The sequence below is a fragment of the Rhinolophus ferrumequinum genome, chromosome 3 (assembly GCF_004115265.2).
Source record: "Rhinolophus ferrumequinum isolate MPI-CBG mRhiFer1 chromosome 3, mRhiFer1_v1.p, whole genome shotgun sequence".
NCBI lineage: Eukaryota > Metazoa > Chordata > Mammalia > Chiroptera > Rhinolophidae > Rhinolophus > Rhinolophus ferrumequinum.
In genome coordinates, this window is record NC_046286.1 from 36710100 (window position 1) to 36728047 (window position 17948).

General features: G+C 38.8%; 1 protein-coding gene across 2 annotated transcripts in view; it reads right to left on the bottom strand.

Annotated features, from left to right (window-relative positions):
- The window catches only part of IMPG1 (interphotoreceptor matrix proteoglycan 1), a 111335-nt gene that overhangs the window by 81198 nt on the left and 12189 nt on the right, over positions 1–17948 (bottom strand). The window contains exons 2-4 of one of the 2 annotated variants that reach the window (XM_033103444.1): positions 7446–7679; positions 376–542; positions 93–121 (exon numbers count right to left, since the gene is read on the bottom strand). In XM_033103444.1, coding sequence (XP_032959335.1) covers positions 93–121; positions 376–542; positions 7446–7679 — 430 coding nt within the window. The remainder of the gene's footprint in view (positions 1–92; positions 122–375; positions 543–7445; positions 7680–17948) is intronic. The other variant, XM_033103445.1, reaches the window with a different exon arrangement.

A 17948-nucleotide genomic window follows, 5' to 3' on the forward strand; every position in this document is an offset into this window, starting at 1 on the left:
ATAATATCGTAAAGGTACAAGAGCTGAGACTCACTCCATTATGTGATCTTTCAAAAGTCAAGAACATGCAGTACTCTATTTTGGGTACTTACCTCTCAGGGAAGTGTCTCTGTTTTATTCTCTGCAGAAAGAGAAAAAGTAATTTTACCAAGAGATAATGCCAATTGAAGAGCTAAAGTCTATTTTCAGTCTCTTTTCCTTTAACTTCACTTCAATCTGCCTGTACAATGTTATTTGTAAGAATAAAATTCCTGTTGGCTTTATCATACATCTCCAAGCAACCCTTTTGCGGTGGAAACCAGTTCAAAAGGAGCAGGGGCTGGAGCTCTGGGAGCTCTTGGGGTAGTGTTCCAAACATCTAGTATTTAGGCTCACCTGCTGAAGAAGATTCAGGTGCTCCTGAGAGTTGCTGAAATTTTTCCCAATGTCAAAGAGGCAGAAAGTCTCCTGCTGGCAGATGCTGACCCAGTGCTGGTACTCCCCTGTGTCAGGTATGTGATCCAGAAAGATTCGATATGCTTCCCATACTGCTTCCTGACACACTGCAATGCAGCACCATTAGGAGTAGAAGATCTGTTCACAACCCAAGTACAATCTTATAATATAGAAAGCCCTTTTATATCTTTTGTTGACACTCTAATTCATAGCCCATAGAAATGAATTCATTTAACAACTATGTATTGAGCACCCATGTGTGCAATGGGGAGAAATAAAATAAGGAAGATAGACAGTATGAGCGTGTGTGTGTGTGTGTGTGTGTGTGTATGTATGTGTGTGACTGCAATTTAAAGTAGGGTGGTTGAGGAAAGCCTCATTATAAAGGTGACTTTTGAACAGTTTGGGAAAAGACTCCAAGGTTGGAGAATGCTACGAACATTGAAGGGACAGCAAAGATATCAGTGTGGCCAGAGCAAGGTTGAGAGCATCAGAGGATGAAGATAGAAGGATGTGGAGAGAGGACCACAAATTGTGTTGGGCCTTGTAGAGCAGTAGTCTTCAAACTGGGTATAGGTACTGGTTGTATTTGAAGACTTTCCAAAGAATAAACAGGCATACAAACAGTTTAAATATAATCAATTTCTGTCTCAACTTTCCTATCATGTTTCCAGATATTGGTCTGCCTAAGGGCACACCTTTCCTCCTTCACTTTCCCTTTGGTTGTCATCTTTCCTCCATTCATTCATCCCTAATCTTCCTGCGGTACAGTGCCCCTAGGCTGCCACACAAAGGGATGATTGGAAATCATCCCTGAGATTAAGAAAGCAAGTGAACTTAGTCGAGGGGTAACACATACATGTGCAGTTAGGGTGGTTTCTCATTCTTTGCTTTTAACAGGTTAGGAGTCCTGATGGAGTTGACAGCTGATAGGTTATTAAAAACAATGATGACAGCTCATGATGTGATTGTTAGCATATAATGCCAAAGGAACTTAAGAATAAAGATATTACTATGACAAAACTCCCTCTGTTCCTGTCTTTTCATTTATGTAACAAGTTTTCTCAGTGAAACTAGGTAAAATAATAGGGATAAAATTGATGCTAAATACTGTCTTATTTTAGCAATATATAATCTGAATAATAAGTAATATTACATGAACTAATAGAGGAACAATACCAAAGCAACCCCATTTATCCAGAGGCAGAAGCTAATGACGCTTTAGCTATGGGCCCTTCATTTACATCGGCTCCTTCCAGAGCTTTGCTCCTAATTTTGTATTCATAAACATTAGTACCCACAAAACCAGTATCTGACCTCATATCTGTCTGTTAATAGCAACTTACTTAACTTTTTGTGAAATTTGTATCTATTTGTTTTACTCAATTATATATTAAATGTAATTACAAATGCAAATTAATCCGGAAGAAATTTCTTTGTACACAAAAAGTCTGCAGTCACAGGAAATAAATATATATATAATTTCAATTTATGTATATATTTTTGTTACTGAGAATTATTTTTGAGCAACCAATAATAAACTTTCAAGCTTAAAATAAATTACGTTAGGTAAGACTTTGAAGTGGGAAGTAGAAAAGAAATGTGGGTATAGGGAGAAAAGGAATTACATGACATTTCCTACTGTTAAGAAGAGTTCTTTCTGTAACAGCTATATATGATGTCAGAGGGGTAGTAGATAGGGGGAAGAAGGGTTATCACTTTGTGAGGGGTGAAAATGTCTAACTATTACATTGTTTTGTACCTGGAACTACCTGGAACTACCAGGTGTACCTGGAACACCTGGAACTAATAATAATAATAATAATAATAATAATAATAATAATAATAAAAAGAAGAGTTTTTTGAGTATTTGATGGAAAGTAGTGAGTGGTTATGGTAGATTCCATTGTATACATATAAATGCTCTAATTTTTGTTTTATTTTCAATCCCAACATTTACAACTCACCAAAAATTACATCTTATCCAAGTGTTTAAACTTATCCAAGTATGAAATTTTTAGGTATCAATGGAAAAGCATGCAAAAGTGTGCACCGTTTAAAAATTATGAGACTAAATGAAAAAACTGTTAGATGAATTCTGTTTTGAGCAATTATGGTATATTGTATTTTTTTTAACCTCTAGAAGAATGGGGAGCAATTGAAGACTTTGGGGCACAATCTGACATCACATGATTTTCTAAAGAATCTTTGACTGATGTGCTGAGAAAAGGGTTGTGGGGAAGAACAAGGTGAGAAAAGGGCAGTTTAGAAACTCTTACTCCTATGCTTTATTCTCCCTCAAACCTCACTTATTCTATGCCTGGATTTCTCTTAGCTTTCTGTTTTAAGGGGCAAAGAGAATTCCAGACCACAGAGGCTCAGTTCATTTACCAGTAGCAACCTGACCAGAACCCACAAAGCTGGGCGTGGGTACAGTCCCCACCACTTCAAATGTGCACTGAGTTTTCCACATTTGGGGAAGTAGTAGGGTCAGCACAGCTGGAGACCAATATAATCATCTTTTCTAGAGAACCCGTGTTTGTGAATATAATCTCTCTCCTGCCAGGCAAGGATCAGAGTTTTAATGCCTTTCCCAATACCAGTCATTATGTAGTCTTCAGATCTTCATCTCTAGTCAAGAGTCTACATGCTGTGCACGAAGGAAACATTTATTCAAACTCTAGGAGTTGTGGGTCTAGTCCAGGAGTGTCCAAACTTTTTTCAACGTTTTTTACCAAGGGCCATATGCGGTAAAATACACAAACAGCCGGGCCACTCACTCAAGGTGAGGTACGTATTGCCTCACCTGGTTTATTTAGGTAAACTAAACTTATTTTTGGAATTTGCTGCGGGCCAATTAAAAATGGATTGTGGGCCACAGTTGGCCCACGGGCCGCAGTTTGCCTTTGCTTTCCTTCCATCTGCCTTTGCTTCCTTCTTACCTACATACTCTGCACTCTCTTGGGGGATGTTACTTTGCCCTTCCCTGTTTCCCCAATGTACCTGCTAGTTTAGTTCAAAACCTGCTGGAGTGCCAGATATAAAACAATACATAAAATAAACTGGCTTGCCTTTGAGGGCTTAGCGCTGGTGACGGTCCCTAACAATACGCATGTGTGAAACATCTGGGAGGACATGATGGGATAATCCTTCTGTTTACCAGTTTCACATACTCTCACCTGTGTTGCTTTTGGTCTCAGATTAAATTTTCCTTTTATTTCCATTTAAGCCTTGTTTTTAGTGCCTGTATCTTTCCTAGCTCCGCCTACTGCCCTTTCTTCTACCTCAGGGGCACAAAACACCTACAGCCCCATTAAAACCTACTTTTCACAAATCCTCTGGAAGAACTTTCCCTCAAAGCTTCTTGAAGAATGATCTCCCTGGAGCATTGTAGTTTATAGGGATCGGAATATTAGAATGAAACAGGAACTAGTAGCTTTTCTTTAGACTCATTGTGAGGGGCAGATTTTTTTTTGGTGAGTCCCCTGATATCATTTTTCTGGCCTCCTGGAAGCTTAACACACACCAGGAGGCGTGGAATCCTTCTGCGATTGGGAGAACAAGAGCAGCAGCCCAAGACCCACGATGAGAGTCTCTTGTCCTTCCCTCAACATCAAAAGAACTTTTGAAAGTAGAGGCTTCAAAGGATCTCGGGGCTGGGAGGAGTCTAAAAACTTCTTAAAGTTGGATTTTTCTGACCCCTTGATTTATCTGTTCTGCACCATCCTTCTCTGAATCTACTGGGAAGGGATTACCATAGGGATTTTGGAGCAATCCAGAGCCCTGCCTCCCCAGTCTTCCCATAGTTGTTGGCCACTGCCTGAATCTGACCACAAAACCTCAGCCTTTCTGCTTAATGTCATACTCTACGCTGTTGGAAGATACAGGAAGAACCCCAGGGAACACATGCCCTGGAGGCCAGACATACTCCAGGATAGTTCTTCACATTTGGAAGGATTAAATGGAATGTGAAAACGCCCACCACGGGATAGGGCACACTTTAGATGGAGAGAGAACACAGTGACATGGGAGTCAGGATGCTGGATTCTAACTGCTCTGCCACCAACTGCTCTGCATATCCCCCAATTTTTCTTATCTGTACATTGGGGGTGCTGGCTAGATTTTGTTTAGACTGGTGCTTCTAGAACTTGAAAATGCAAGTAGATTACCTGAGGATCTTATTAAAACACAGATTCTGAAAGTAGGTCTGGTGTGGGATCTGAGTATTTGCATTTCTAACAAGTTCCCTGCTCATGGGGATGCTGCTGATTTGTGGACACTCGGAGTAGCAAGAGGGAGGACTCTCCCTATCTCTAATTTTCTCTAAGACATACATTAATGTGAAAGAGACATCTAGCTTTTGATATTTGGATTGGGAGAAAGAGATAGAGATAGAGAAAGGGAGACAGGGAGACATGGGGGTGGATAGTTTGAAAGGAAGCTGTTGCAAAGGAGGGAGTTTTCTGAAGAAGGAGCACAGGATTCTCCCTGGGAGACCACCTGAAATAAATTTGCCAATTCTGTGTCTCTGCTTTGGGATAAACCTGTTTATGATTCCACCATGAAGCTCAGAACATTTCACTTGTATTGCTTTAAGCATCAGGAAAAGAAATAGCTCAATATTCAATTTGATTTGAGGAGTATAAGAGCTTTCTTGCCTAAGTTTAAAAGATGTCAACAGATAATTTTGTAAAAGCAGCTACAAGAATAATAAGTGGGTTTCTCTGTAAAAGAAACACTGCTTTCTAGCTTGGTCTTATTTCTAGTTACTTTATGAACCTATTTGTTAGACTTAAGAAACCCATGTTAATGAATAGTAAAATTCATATCACCCAGGGGCAGCCATAAAGATAATGGACTATCATTGCCAGCGGTGGGGGTGGGAGAAAAACAGTGGTTTGTTTCATATAGGGAAGCAAGAACGAAAGAGGCAAACCTAACCAAGAATAAAGAATTAAGAATAAAATTCAGAGCTAAAAATTAGGTTGCAGCAATAGTCTTTTCTTCAAATACTTGTGATAAATCCTATTTGTGAATGTCATAAAGAATTCAAAGTTACATGAAAATAGCAGTAGGTGTGTTCGTATTCAATGGGATTCATATTCTATATAATATATAGAATACATTCTATATATTATATCTACATATATTGTTTTCTATATATAATATATATTCATATTATATATATACATATATATGTATGTGTATATATACACACACACACACACATACACGCACATATATATATATATATGTATATATGTATACCGGGGGTGCCAAAAAAATGTATATAAGTGGAGACTTTGCTTAACATTGCTCAAGTAGTAGTTCGCCATAATCAGAAGTGTCTGGACACCTTTGAGCACCTCTTGTAATTGCAAAAGTCAGATGAATTGTATTCATCTTTTGTTATCGGTATATATTGAGTATTACAATTATAATACAGTTTTCCTTTTTTAAAATGTGTATACATTTCTTTGGTCTCTCTGTCTGTCTATCTGTCTGTCTGTCTATCTATCCTTCCATCCGTGAACAAATAAAAAATTCCATTTTATTTGTTCATCTGATCAATGTGTAGGCATATTCAACATGAATATTTTACACATGCCACTGTCTTTTCTTTGCATTCCCATTGGCCTGTTTGCTTCCTGTATTCATTAATAAGCATTTACCAAGAACCTGTTATGCAGAGGTGCTGCGCTAGGACCTCAAAATATTAATATAGTACACTTGATTTTCTATAATTAGAGTTTTCCTTATAAACTATGACTATGATCTGGTACTTCTCATTTCTCTGTGGGTGTGGCTTCTATGAGAATGCAAGTATCTCTTTACTTCTACATAAAATGAGACATATGAGTTACATAAGTCTTGATATTTTTGATACTGTTAATTTATTGTGCGTCCAAAACTAAGAAGAACTCTTCAGATTAATGCAACCCTTGCATGTATTACAGATTTAAATACTCAAGAACTATCTGGGATATTAGTATTGTGAACTTGTTTTCAGTTGTCACAATGTACAACACATCGCAGGCTACAATTGAACCAGCTTGCTCTAGTGAATGGGCTTGAAATAGATCAGGGTTACTGTGCTTTTTGGAATGGAAGCAAACATCTAGTATAATCAAGATGGAAATTAGTAAACCTCCACTTTCACATGTAAGATTGAGTTTAGGCTTCCCCTAGACAAGATACTTTGCATTATTTGGAACTACCTGGGGAATTTAATAGCAGCTTCCAGAGATTGCTTTTTTCCTTTAAAGAAGATGCCATGGGAATTTTTTCATCCATGGTAAGTGAATGAGCAGGACAACTACTGATAGCTGTGGAATGACTGAACTCCGCCATGATTTCCAGGAATGCTGTAAGAATCCTGTGATGCTGTCTTGGGAGTAAACTGCACTGTAACTCTGCTGGAAATCACAGTAATTGTGTTGTAAATCCCCTTAACACCCCTGCATTATAACTTTGTACCTCCGCTTAATTTGTGACTCTTCTGCACTCAGATGTGCTTCCAGGTTTCCTAGTTTCAGAAGTTTTTGCTTAATCAGTAAGAAACCACTTAAACTTATCAAGAAGGGAGAGCGTATCTGGATTGTAATGTTGCTTTTGAAAAATAAAATCTTAAGTCATAAATCAACTTGCTCAGATTCCTGACAGTGCAATCATCCTGTGCTTCTTATTTCATAGTAACAACATTAAAATTCAATATTGGGCTTTCACAAAAATAAAAGAGGTAAAACCCAGATACTAACGCTTTTTGGTGACTTGTTAAATACACTAATAGTTCTGTGTTGTACAGGACATTATTTTAAAATACAAGAGCAAACATCTACCATACTTTTAAATGTTAGTTATTCATTATTTTCATAATAGTTGGTTGATTTTTATAACTCTTGTGACTGAATGAGAGAATGGACGTTTTGGTCTGAAAACAACCTATGGATGAATGAAAAGGAAGGGATGAAAAGAACAAAAGACTAAATAGGTTTCATCTCTTTCCTTACCTCTCAATCTATAATAAGCTTGAAGATTGGCTAAAATCTGTTTCATGGATTCCTGCGGACAGACTTTAACCCTCGCTGGGAAAAATGCTGATCGTTTTGTTCGATGCTTTGCCAAATCGAATATTTGTCTCATGGTTGACAGTTTGTACATTTTTACAGTACTTTCAGTTGTTTCAATTCTCAGGGCATTGCCTGTGTGTTCAGTTTCAGAATTGTTCATCTTAATGGAGAGATCTGCAAAAGAAAGATTGATTTCCTAGTAAATATATACATTTACGTGATTTATGTGAAACATGATAAATGAATGAAATAAACTAAAAATTACAATCCTCTGGTTTATGAAAGTTCTACTTTGGTGCAGCTGCCAAATGTAATAGTCTAATGACAAGGCATTTTCAGAAATATGAGCTCATCAAGTATTTTAAAAAAACCCAACATCTCAAATCATCTTGCCTTTAGGAACTGCCAAATATTGAAACCGTTTCCCACATATCTCTCTAAAAATCACTCCCCACTTAGCACTCAAGCCTCCCGAGAGATGGCTCTTGTGATAGACATTATAGTTCAAGTGGGGAATCACATAGCATAGTGGTACCCAGAGGTATATTCTTGATGAGGAAGTGGAGTGCTTCTAAAAACCTAGGGGGAAAAATGCCACAAAACAACCTTCCTGCCTCTTAGTGACAGCCCGGATTTCTATACGGGTGAAGCCAACCAGAGGGTGACTGCTTGTGAAAGTGAGTTAGAGCCAGGATGTGTCTTAGAGTTCATTTACAGAGCAAGCTGGACATTTTATGTGGGGTGGTCAGAGGAAGGATGAAGGGGCGAGGAAAGAGAGTTAGGATGGCCAAGGATTTAACTCTCCATGCCATTTCATCCTGCTGGCTCTGCTGTGTTGTTAGGGTTAGGTCTCGACTTCATTTTTCATTCACTAGACCTCTCATAATAATAACTTATGTTCAGCAAGCACTTTTTCATTTTGAGTTTCTTCAGTTGTATTATCTCATAGTGTTCTCACAAAAGCTCTGCTATATAGATGAAACAGATACTATTTTTCTCATTTTACCATGCTGTAGGGTACTGAGTTTTAGAGGCATTTGAGTTTAACAGTGTGGTCAAATCTTGAGTTCTCCTTTCCCTTTCCATCTGTCTTTTTATACATTACTCCATTTAAAATAGGGAGTATTATTTCTTTATTTTCAGTGACATATTTTATCTCATTGTTTACTTCAAAGTTGTCTTTAAATTAAGGTAGAAATTATTGATGAACAGTTGGGGCCACTCACTATGACTGCTTGAGACCCTAAGAATGTGATTTACAGAGATTCATATTCCCATTTTAATAAGGAAGGCCCTCAAACTCATATCTTCTGATATGTGGTACAGACAAGGGAATCACGCAGAAACCCAAGCAGGGAGGCTGGAGAGCAGCTATAGTCTTGCTGCAAAGCAAAAACGTCCCTCTTTCATTAGGGGGGGAGGACAGAGTCCTGGTGGGAAATCATACCCTCTGCCACTTTGAGGAGTCTCCGAGGACTCCGTCAGTCTTGGGCAGTGATACATTCTTAGGAATCTCCAGAAAGGAAGGGAGCTGAGAGACTATTTGCTCACCCAGCAATACATACCACCAATAAGTCACAACCTCTGAGGAGAACATGGGCATCAGCATCTTTGGAAAATCTCTAGGTGGTTCCAATATGCAGTTTGGGAACCTCTGTTTAAGGATCTATAAGGCTATTTTCAGCTGAAGAATCAAGATAATCTGCCTCAAACTGGTTTAAACAATAAGGAAGTTATCATATACGAAGGCAAGCGAAAGGTAGGGAGTGCCTGGTGAAAATAAAGCTCTGGCTCTGCCTTTCTGACATTCTCTTATTCTCTTTGTTCAGTCCCCTCATGTGGTGACTTTATCCATAGGTTGGCATCCACTGAATGGAACATGCTTGCTCTTGTTCATGTTGAAAAATAGCCTTTCTTTAAAGTATGGCTGATTCATGCCATGTGCCTGGACTGATACCAGTCGCCAGGGGATATGCCAGCGCTGTTGGCTCGAGCTGAGTGATCACAGGGCAGCGGACTGGGATTACGCTGAGGGGCTCGTTCTAACGTTGCCTGAGTCAGGTTGGCTGCATGGCAAAGTAGAAGGTGCCCATTCAACATTGGGGCAAAGTGCAAGAGAGAGATGGGAGCTGCATACGCAGCCATTAGTGCCCATTACAGTTAGTAAATGGAAATTTCAGTTTAGGAATGTTAATTTTTAATAAACCTTTCAAAACACATAGTGATTACAGTGTGGTAAGTTGTAAAATTTTTGTAATCATATTTCAGTTGCCCTTAAGAATGGAAGAAAAAGTGTGTATCATTGGATAATTCTAGGCCTATCTAGCATGGGAAGCACGGATCATACTTAGGGAAAATGCGCTCCCCATACACCCTGTACTTCTCCATGCTTTTCACAGTGCCTGCCTGCAATGAGGGTGGAGTCCTGCTATTACACTGTTCCTGCTCTCACTTTGCCACTTCAACAATCTTTGGTCATTTGGGGTTGGCTCTGTTCTTACTTTTTTATGTTACGCTCTGGTAGAACCCTCTGAATAACTAGGTTTGGGAATAGTATTTACTCCACCCTGGCTCTGGGAACAATGCCCATCCTGGAAATTTTCCCAGTTGGATCACTTTGGATCTTAACTCTTTGCTTATATCAAGGCTTGCTTTCACAGATCCTGCTTGATCTGGGTCTTTGGACTTTATCCTATCAGGGTGAGAATATAAAGGGTAAAAGGTCACAGTTTGCCCTTTTTCTCAACATTCCCACAAGCTCTGACCTATTGCTTTTTCCCTACTAGGGCCAATCTTTCCCTATTTTCAATAAGAAAAAATTTCCAGCATGACCACACAGCTGGTGGTCAATAACAAGGGTGAATTAGGGTGACGTGAGATAGGTTTGCTTGGGAAATCCTGGTTTATCACTGTTATCCTTTCATTCTCAAATGTGTCCCCATTTGAAAAATAAATTATGTAAGCACTCAGTTTTTAATGTCTCCCGGCTGGGGGAAACCTAACACAAATGCTCTACAAATGACTGCCTCCTTCCTCTAGGAAGCACCTTCCATTTTTGAATATCTCTATTTAGATATTTTTTCCTTTTAGCTGAAAATTGCCTTCCAGTGGCTTCTACACATTAGTCCTATTTCTACCCTCTGGCATAGCAAACACCTAGTTACAGATATTTCCATAAAGAGTTCCTTATATTTTCCCTATGTTAGGCAGTTCTCTACTTTAAGCTAAATATCCTGTACCTTTTCTCTGTTTTTTTTTACCACATGAGTATCAGATACCTTAGCTTGCTGTGTTCCTCCAGATTACATAAAGCCAAACCCACAGGGCATTCCCTGTAATAATGCTATCACTTGAGCAGGGATCAGAATACTTGGCCTGTGTCCTCACCCCAAATCATTGCTAGAGAAGATGTGGGGGCAAGATCTCTGAGAACAGGGACTTAACGAGTCCTACGTCCAAGCATATTGATGGGACAGTCCACACAGACAAAGTCTGTGTCTTTTCCAAGGCTTTCAGATAAAATAACCTAAAATAAATTGAAGAATTGAAGCATGGAATATTAAAGATTTCAGTGAGGTAAAAAGAGCTGTTATTTATTGGAGCTAATGAAATCACTCTTGGTAAAGCATTTAGATCATATTAGATGCTGTCCTCCAGTGTTGCATATTTGTAAATTATAATGTTGATAGTGAACTGAACTCTGATTCTTTGAATGTATTTTCATGAGTTGATATTTTTACTTTATGTAAGTATTCAGAAAAAGTAGGTAAAAGTTTAACGAGAAGGAATTGATAGTTGAAAGACGTGCTATTAAATGGGAGCATATTTAGCAAAACTTTCTTTTTTTTTTTTTAAGGAGGGCACAGCTCACAGTGGCCCCGGGGGGATCGAACCGGCAACCTTGGTGTTAGCAGCACCACGCTCTAACCAACTGAGCTAACTGGCCACCCATAAAAGGGAGCACATTTAATAGACGATTGGAAAAAAATTTGAGGCAGAAACTATTTCTCTAAGATGATAACAAAACATGAGTATAACCTGTATGATGACGAATTGGCTGCCATCAACAACTGTCTCTAGATGAAGTTCAAAGTTACAAAGACAAGAGAAGGGCACAGTGATTTCAGAAAAAAAAAAAAAAAACACAAATAACCAAAAACCAAAAAGACCCTACCTTTTCCAGAGTTCAATATTAGAAAATTTTAGTTAAATATTTTATGAATTTGTACGAAAAGAAATGCAATTATACCATATTACACTGTAGATTAATATGGAAAACAATGCTTAAGCCAATAGTTTTGGGAAGTAGTAATATCATTGAATGAGGGAAAAACAAAAACTGGAAATTAATACATTTTACTATTGAGAATTTTTAAATACAGATGAGGAACAGCTAATATTCATGGTGCTTGCTTTCTAAATTTAACTTAAATGTGCTTATTACTTGTGAAAGAAAAATGTAGTAGCAACACAAAGCCTGTGGCACTCACCTATTCAAAATGTTTTAATTCTGCTTATGGCACCCCAGGAACAGGCTCTATCACTTATTAGGTGTATAACTTGGATATACTTGACCTCTCTGTGCCTGAATTTTCTCACCTTTAACATGGGGAGTAATTGTGCCTCTCTTACAGGATTTCTGTGATATTAAATGAGTTACTACATGGGCAGCACAGTACTGGGCACAGTGTAAATACTCAGTCAGGTCTCCTTTATCCGATAACCCACGCATTCACTTCCAGCATCGCTGTTCCTTTCTAATAGGCTGTTTTATGATGCTGTTCCTCAGGAAACAGAGCAGACTGCGCATGCCCCTTCGTCTTCCTGTGCTTTGCTGCCGTGCTCGTCTCATGCTTGTCTGTTACTTCGTGCTGGAGGGCCCTTGTCTTCCTTCCTTGTCGGGCTCCTACTTTTTCTTCAAGAGCTAGCTTCTAAGCTTTCTTTCCGTCTCTCTTTAGCTTTCTCAGATCCCACGTTCAGAACTGATTCATTGCTGCCTCCTGTTCTAGCATGGCTCTTATCTCTATTGAATTTACTGATTCACCATAGTTTTTATGTGCCTATTGTGTTTTAGGCCCAGTATGGTCTCTGGTGGTAAACTAGATGAACAAATGTCATGGAACTTGCTTTGTACTGCTTGTGCAATAATTTGGTGTAAATATACGAGTTTTCCCGTTTCAGCTGTAAATACCTTTGTATTTGCAAACACCTAAGGACTTTTAGACTGAAAATACCTCAGTATTGTACTCCTGTCCTCTCCCTAGTCACCTTGGTGCTTGCCTAGTACAATGTTTTGTACACGACAGATAGGCCATACATATTCATTAAGTGAATTAATGAAAACTTCCTGTGGAAATAGTAATGGGTCTTTTACAATATATGTATAAGTTAGGATTCATTTTCAAAACCATTAGACCATGAAAAATAGTTTCATATGTCCTGTCCACCTACATTATTGCACCCCCGCCCCCTTTAAATTTATACTCCCTTCTACACTGCCTAATATCAGAGGCTGTGGACACAGCTATCTTATTAAAGACAATATCCTAAGTGAAAAGAAAAAATTCCTTTGGGAATGAAAACCAAAGAACAGAAATGGTATGGTGTAGGCATAAAGTATATTTTAGTAAAGTCAGCATCCCCAGAATCTTTCAATTTATCGAAGAGTATATAAACACATAAATAACAAATGAACCAATTAAAAACATGGGTAACAATGGGAGAGAATATTAATATTGCCTGGCTTTCTAGGATGGCAAGCTCTGAACTCCCTGGCTCCTCAATTATTGCACCTGGTAGGCAAAACCATAACCATGGTTGATCCAATCCTCTGCTTATTTCACACCTGCACCCTTGTAACTGAACATCGCGGGAGGAAAACAACCATTAGGACTCATTTTAAATTTATGATCCTTAAATAATATTGCACTACATATCCCTGGTTCATTAAGTTTCTCACTCTCTTGGAGAACTGCACACAACTTTTCTCAGATTTCCTGCATTTCTTGCCAATTCTCACTCTCAGTTGATGACCTGGCTTCACATTTTATTGAGAACAAGAGGAGCCAGAAGAGAACTTTACGAATTTCCAGCATTATATCAGCTCACTGGCTGCATCTGTGCTCAAATACTCTACTTTCCCTTCTGTGACTATTTGATGAGCAGCCTGTGCTATCTAAGGGCAGTTCCTTTACTTATGCAATGAATCCCAGCTGTTTGCACCTCTCAAGGACATTGTCCCAGAAACGCTCATGTGCCTGTATCATTATTTTTTCCTCTTTCTCCTGGATTATTCCTGTCATCCTACAAACATACTATTATTTTTCCCCTTATTGTTTAAAAGATACTCTCTTGATCCCACTTCCCCTGCAGCTACTAACCCACTTTTCTATTCACCCAGCAAAACTTTTTGAAAGATCTGTCTTTATGTCCTTTCCTAAAACAAAACGAGCTCCTATGTGTGAGGATTCCTTTGATACCACAGGCAAAGCTACCAACATTTTCTACCTTCATTTTCTCCTCTTTTTTCCTTCATTCTTTTTTTATTTTGATGTTTGCAATGTGCTCATAGAACCTGGTGTATTCAACATGCTAATGGGACGCTTCACCAGAAGGTGTCTCTATCTAACAGATAGTATACTGAAAACTGAACTTGGAAAATATGACTCCAATAATCACTTCTTTGAATTGAGAATTGTACATGTTGAGTATTGACATTTGTTGATGGGGGGGTGGTAAGTGTGGTGATTTTGTAGCAAACAGACCCTTTGAGGAAGGGCTGAGACTTAACATGGTGGGATGGATTCCCATTTGCCTGGGAGTTTCTCATGAGAGGCCTGGCAGATCAAAAATATTTAGGTGAGCAGGAAGGAGGACGACATGTGTACAGGCAGGACAACTTCCAGAAGGCTAAGGAAAGTTGTTAACATGGAAGGTTTCAATTAAATTTCTTTAGCCACTCTATTCTGGAGCTGACCGAGATCCTGCAACCCCGTATAGCTATGACAAGTTTGGAAATTATTAAATGTATAGAAAGGGTAATGAATGAAACAACCACTGGATTCAAACACTGAATTCAAATGTTAGTTTATCCTAAGCAAAAGTTAAATCTGGCCAAGGGTGGAGTGGCAGCTCTGAAATATGGGACTTTTGATCCTTTGTTTATTGTTTTAAAATTAGATTGCTTAAACATTGCCTAAGCATGTCTACTAACTAATGTGAAGGCCAGCCCTTCAGTCAAAAGTATGTTTTCCATTCTAGATCTAGGCTGGTGGCCACATGGCTTTGATGTTGACTGACATCCTGGAAGCCATTATAGGCCACACCATCTTCCTGGCATATCACTGAAAAGTATATTTTTATCCTTCCTGTACCAAACGTGGCCTCTAGTCAAAGGTTGCTTAAAAAGTTTCCATGTCACTGCTCAGCCTTTCCCTCAAATCAGTCTCTTTCTTGATTATGTGTCTGTATTAAAGTGGATCCTTACTAACCTCACAAACTCTTCTAGAGGAATATTTTCTAGCCATTTAACTCTGCAGGCTTACAACACAGCGTTCCTGTATACATCTAGTGACAATAACAGATAACAGGAAAAGGAGAATGGGGCTTTCACAGAAGCATTGTTATGAAAGCAACAGCCACTGGTCTAAGCACTTAGAGATCCCATTATGTTTTCCCAAAGGAAGAAGCTGCACTGTCTTAATGAATGAATTAACAGGAGTAGAGACAAACGTTACTGGAATTCCTACAGAACAAAAGTCTCCATTTGAAGAATAGAACTCCATAGAGAGAAAGTAGATAACATTTCAGGACGAGATCAAGGAATAAAAGTTTTAAAAAATAATAATTTAATCTTGTATAAACTTCCCAAACTTACCAAAAAAAAAAAAATCCAAAAAACAAAACAAAAAAAGAGTGAGGAGTTGTGGCTTTTACGCAAATCCTCAGCTTGTTTGTGACCTATTATGTCTAACTCCGTCTCCCTCCTTCCACCATCCACGGCTTGCATTAGTAGAAATGGTCAATTACACACCTGAAAATTTTTCTCTAGAGCAAGGGCAACTAAATGTACATTGTACTAAACATACCTGAATATGCCTCAAAAATCATGCAGATATACTGAATACCTTGTTTAACGCTGTTCCAGAAAATTGCATGGAGTTTAAGCAGTTTCCTGCATGATCAAGCAGTGAACACAGGAGCTTCTACACCTCGCTTTCCCATGTCTTCCTACCTGTAATTCCCAATAAACATCCACAATGCTAACTCCAGTGAAAGCATGTGGGAATAAATGATATCGAAGAGAGGAACATAGAAATTAAGGAAATTTCCAGAGGTTTTCTTTAAAGAAATAGGAAATGATTAAGTTCTCACGATAGTCAGCATACAGACTGATTATCAGTGATGCATGGGATGGTTGCTACACCATTGCCCTCTCTGCAGCTTTTTAAACTTGGATGTCATTGCAGCTTTCCTTACCTCCCAAATTGGCATTCGTTCAGCAGCGCCATTCACTACGGAGTATAAAAATCAGTGATCCCTTCTCTCAAAAAATTAGAACAGTCACATCATCTTTTTTCTCATTGCCAAAGTCAGATTTAGCCCTTACACTTGATCTATCAGAAAGGAAAGGGATAGAAACTTAAAAAACCATTACAAGAAATAAAAGTTGCTAACATCTATTTTCTATTCTTTCTCTATACCTACGTATTGAGGCCCTTTTCCACCTCACTGCACTTAAAGAAAGAGGAAGAACCCAAGCTACAGGTGAGATGCTGAGAAATTTTGTTGATGGCATATGCGCCTTGGTGAGTGGGCAGTAGGAACAACGAAGTTGAAGGGAGAAGTAGAAAAGAGAAAGGGGCTTGTATCTTTTGTGTCCAGAGGGGGCGGTCCTCTGAGAGGGTGGAGCGGCCAGCTCTCCATGTCTGGTAAGTGTCAGGGAGTGGAGAGGCAGGATTTCAGCAGGGCAGTGTGTTTACCTACACCCAGAACAGAGATGTGTGCTAACTCCCACCCTGTTTGTGGGGAGAGAGAGGAGGGTATATTGAGGAGGGGGAGAATATTCTCAAAGCTGACTCTCCTTTCTCTGTCCTGGGGAATAAGAGAAACACAACTGAGGGACTTGTCATAGAGTGGCTTGGAAGTCTCATACGCAGCTGTCTTCATTGAAGGCATGAAATTACTTCATAGTGCAGTCCCAGAGGCCGCTGTTCCTACTGCAATTCCAGAACCACAGAATGTCCTTGATTCTCAAGTGCCTCAAAGTATGCAGTGTTGTGTCAGAGGCTGTGAGAAATCATGGGATCAACCCTTTTGCTTCTTCATGGAGTGCTACATTTACTTGAGAATTTTAGCAGAAAAGTTTAAAATGTTAAGAACTGTAAATGATTTTCACATGAATACATAAGCAAAATCAGCAAAATCCTTTCTTCCCTAAATAAGCCAGTCTTGAAAGTTAGAAGAGTAGGATATTTCTATAAGCTGTGATTAACTGTAAAGTATATTACTTTGAAAAAAATGGTGAGTGGAGTTGGTTTATTGCTGAGGATGGGTTGAAGTAAACAGGATGTGAAACAGAAGTGAGAACAATTATGTTAAAGAGGCTGGCCAGCCTAGCTAAGGCTTGTTTTCAGGAGTTGAGAAAAGAAACCAGTGCTTTTTCCAGCAGCTGGATTTTTTAGTACCCCTCAAATCATCCTGGTTGGGCAGGTAACTTCTCTGAATATACATAGAACCAACCCCATTAAACCACTTTCAATTATCTCATCCTTACATTAATTTAAATTCTACTAACATTTTTGATTGCTTTGGCTTCCTAATTTTTAACTTGTCGTGTGATATTTTTTGGCACCATCTCCAAAGATTTCAAAGTGCGGAGTTTACATAAATACACAGGTTATGGATAAGAGATTCAGAATGGAATTTTACAAGTGAATCTGAGACATGTGGATGATGAGCTGCAATTGTACTTCACAAATGTATGGGATGTAATAGTTTCTAGAGCATTTTTGTAGCCTGCTTGACACAAAAGTTGACTGATATGAAAACCAAGGGGTTATGCTGGAACAGTACCAGGACTTCACAAGCCAGAGATAGATTCAGTCTGTGATCTGTTTGGAAGTGGGTGGGGAAGACAAATAGCAGGAATTCACAGAGACCTATTCACTAAGAGCCTACAAAAAGAAATTCCCCCAAACTCAGGAAGAAGCTAAGTTCAGAAGCTGGGGATACACTAGAGAAATATCAGAGGATAAGAATGTGAATTTGCTTATGGGACACATTAATGATATGTACCAAATGCCCACTTTCTTTCTGATTCCAGTTGTGCTGGGTAAATGGAACATGGAGTATCTTTCTCTCTGTGATTCTTAGGGGTGTTATTTATTTTGGGCATATTTATCTCATTAAATTTTTACCATATCTGAAGTACTCAGAATCAGC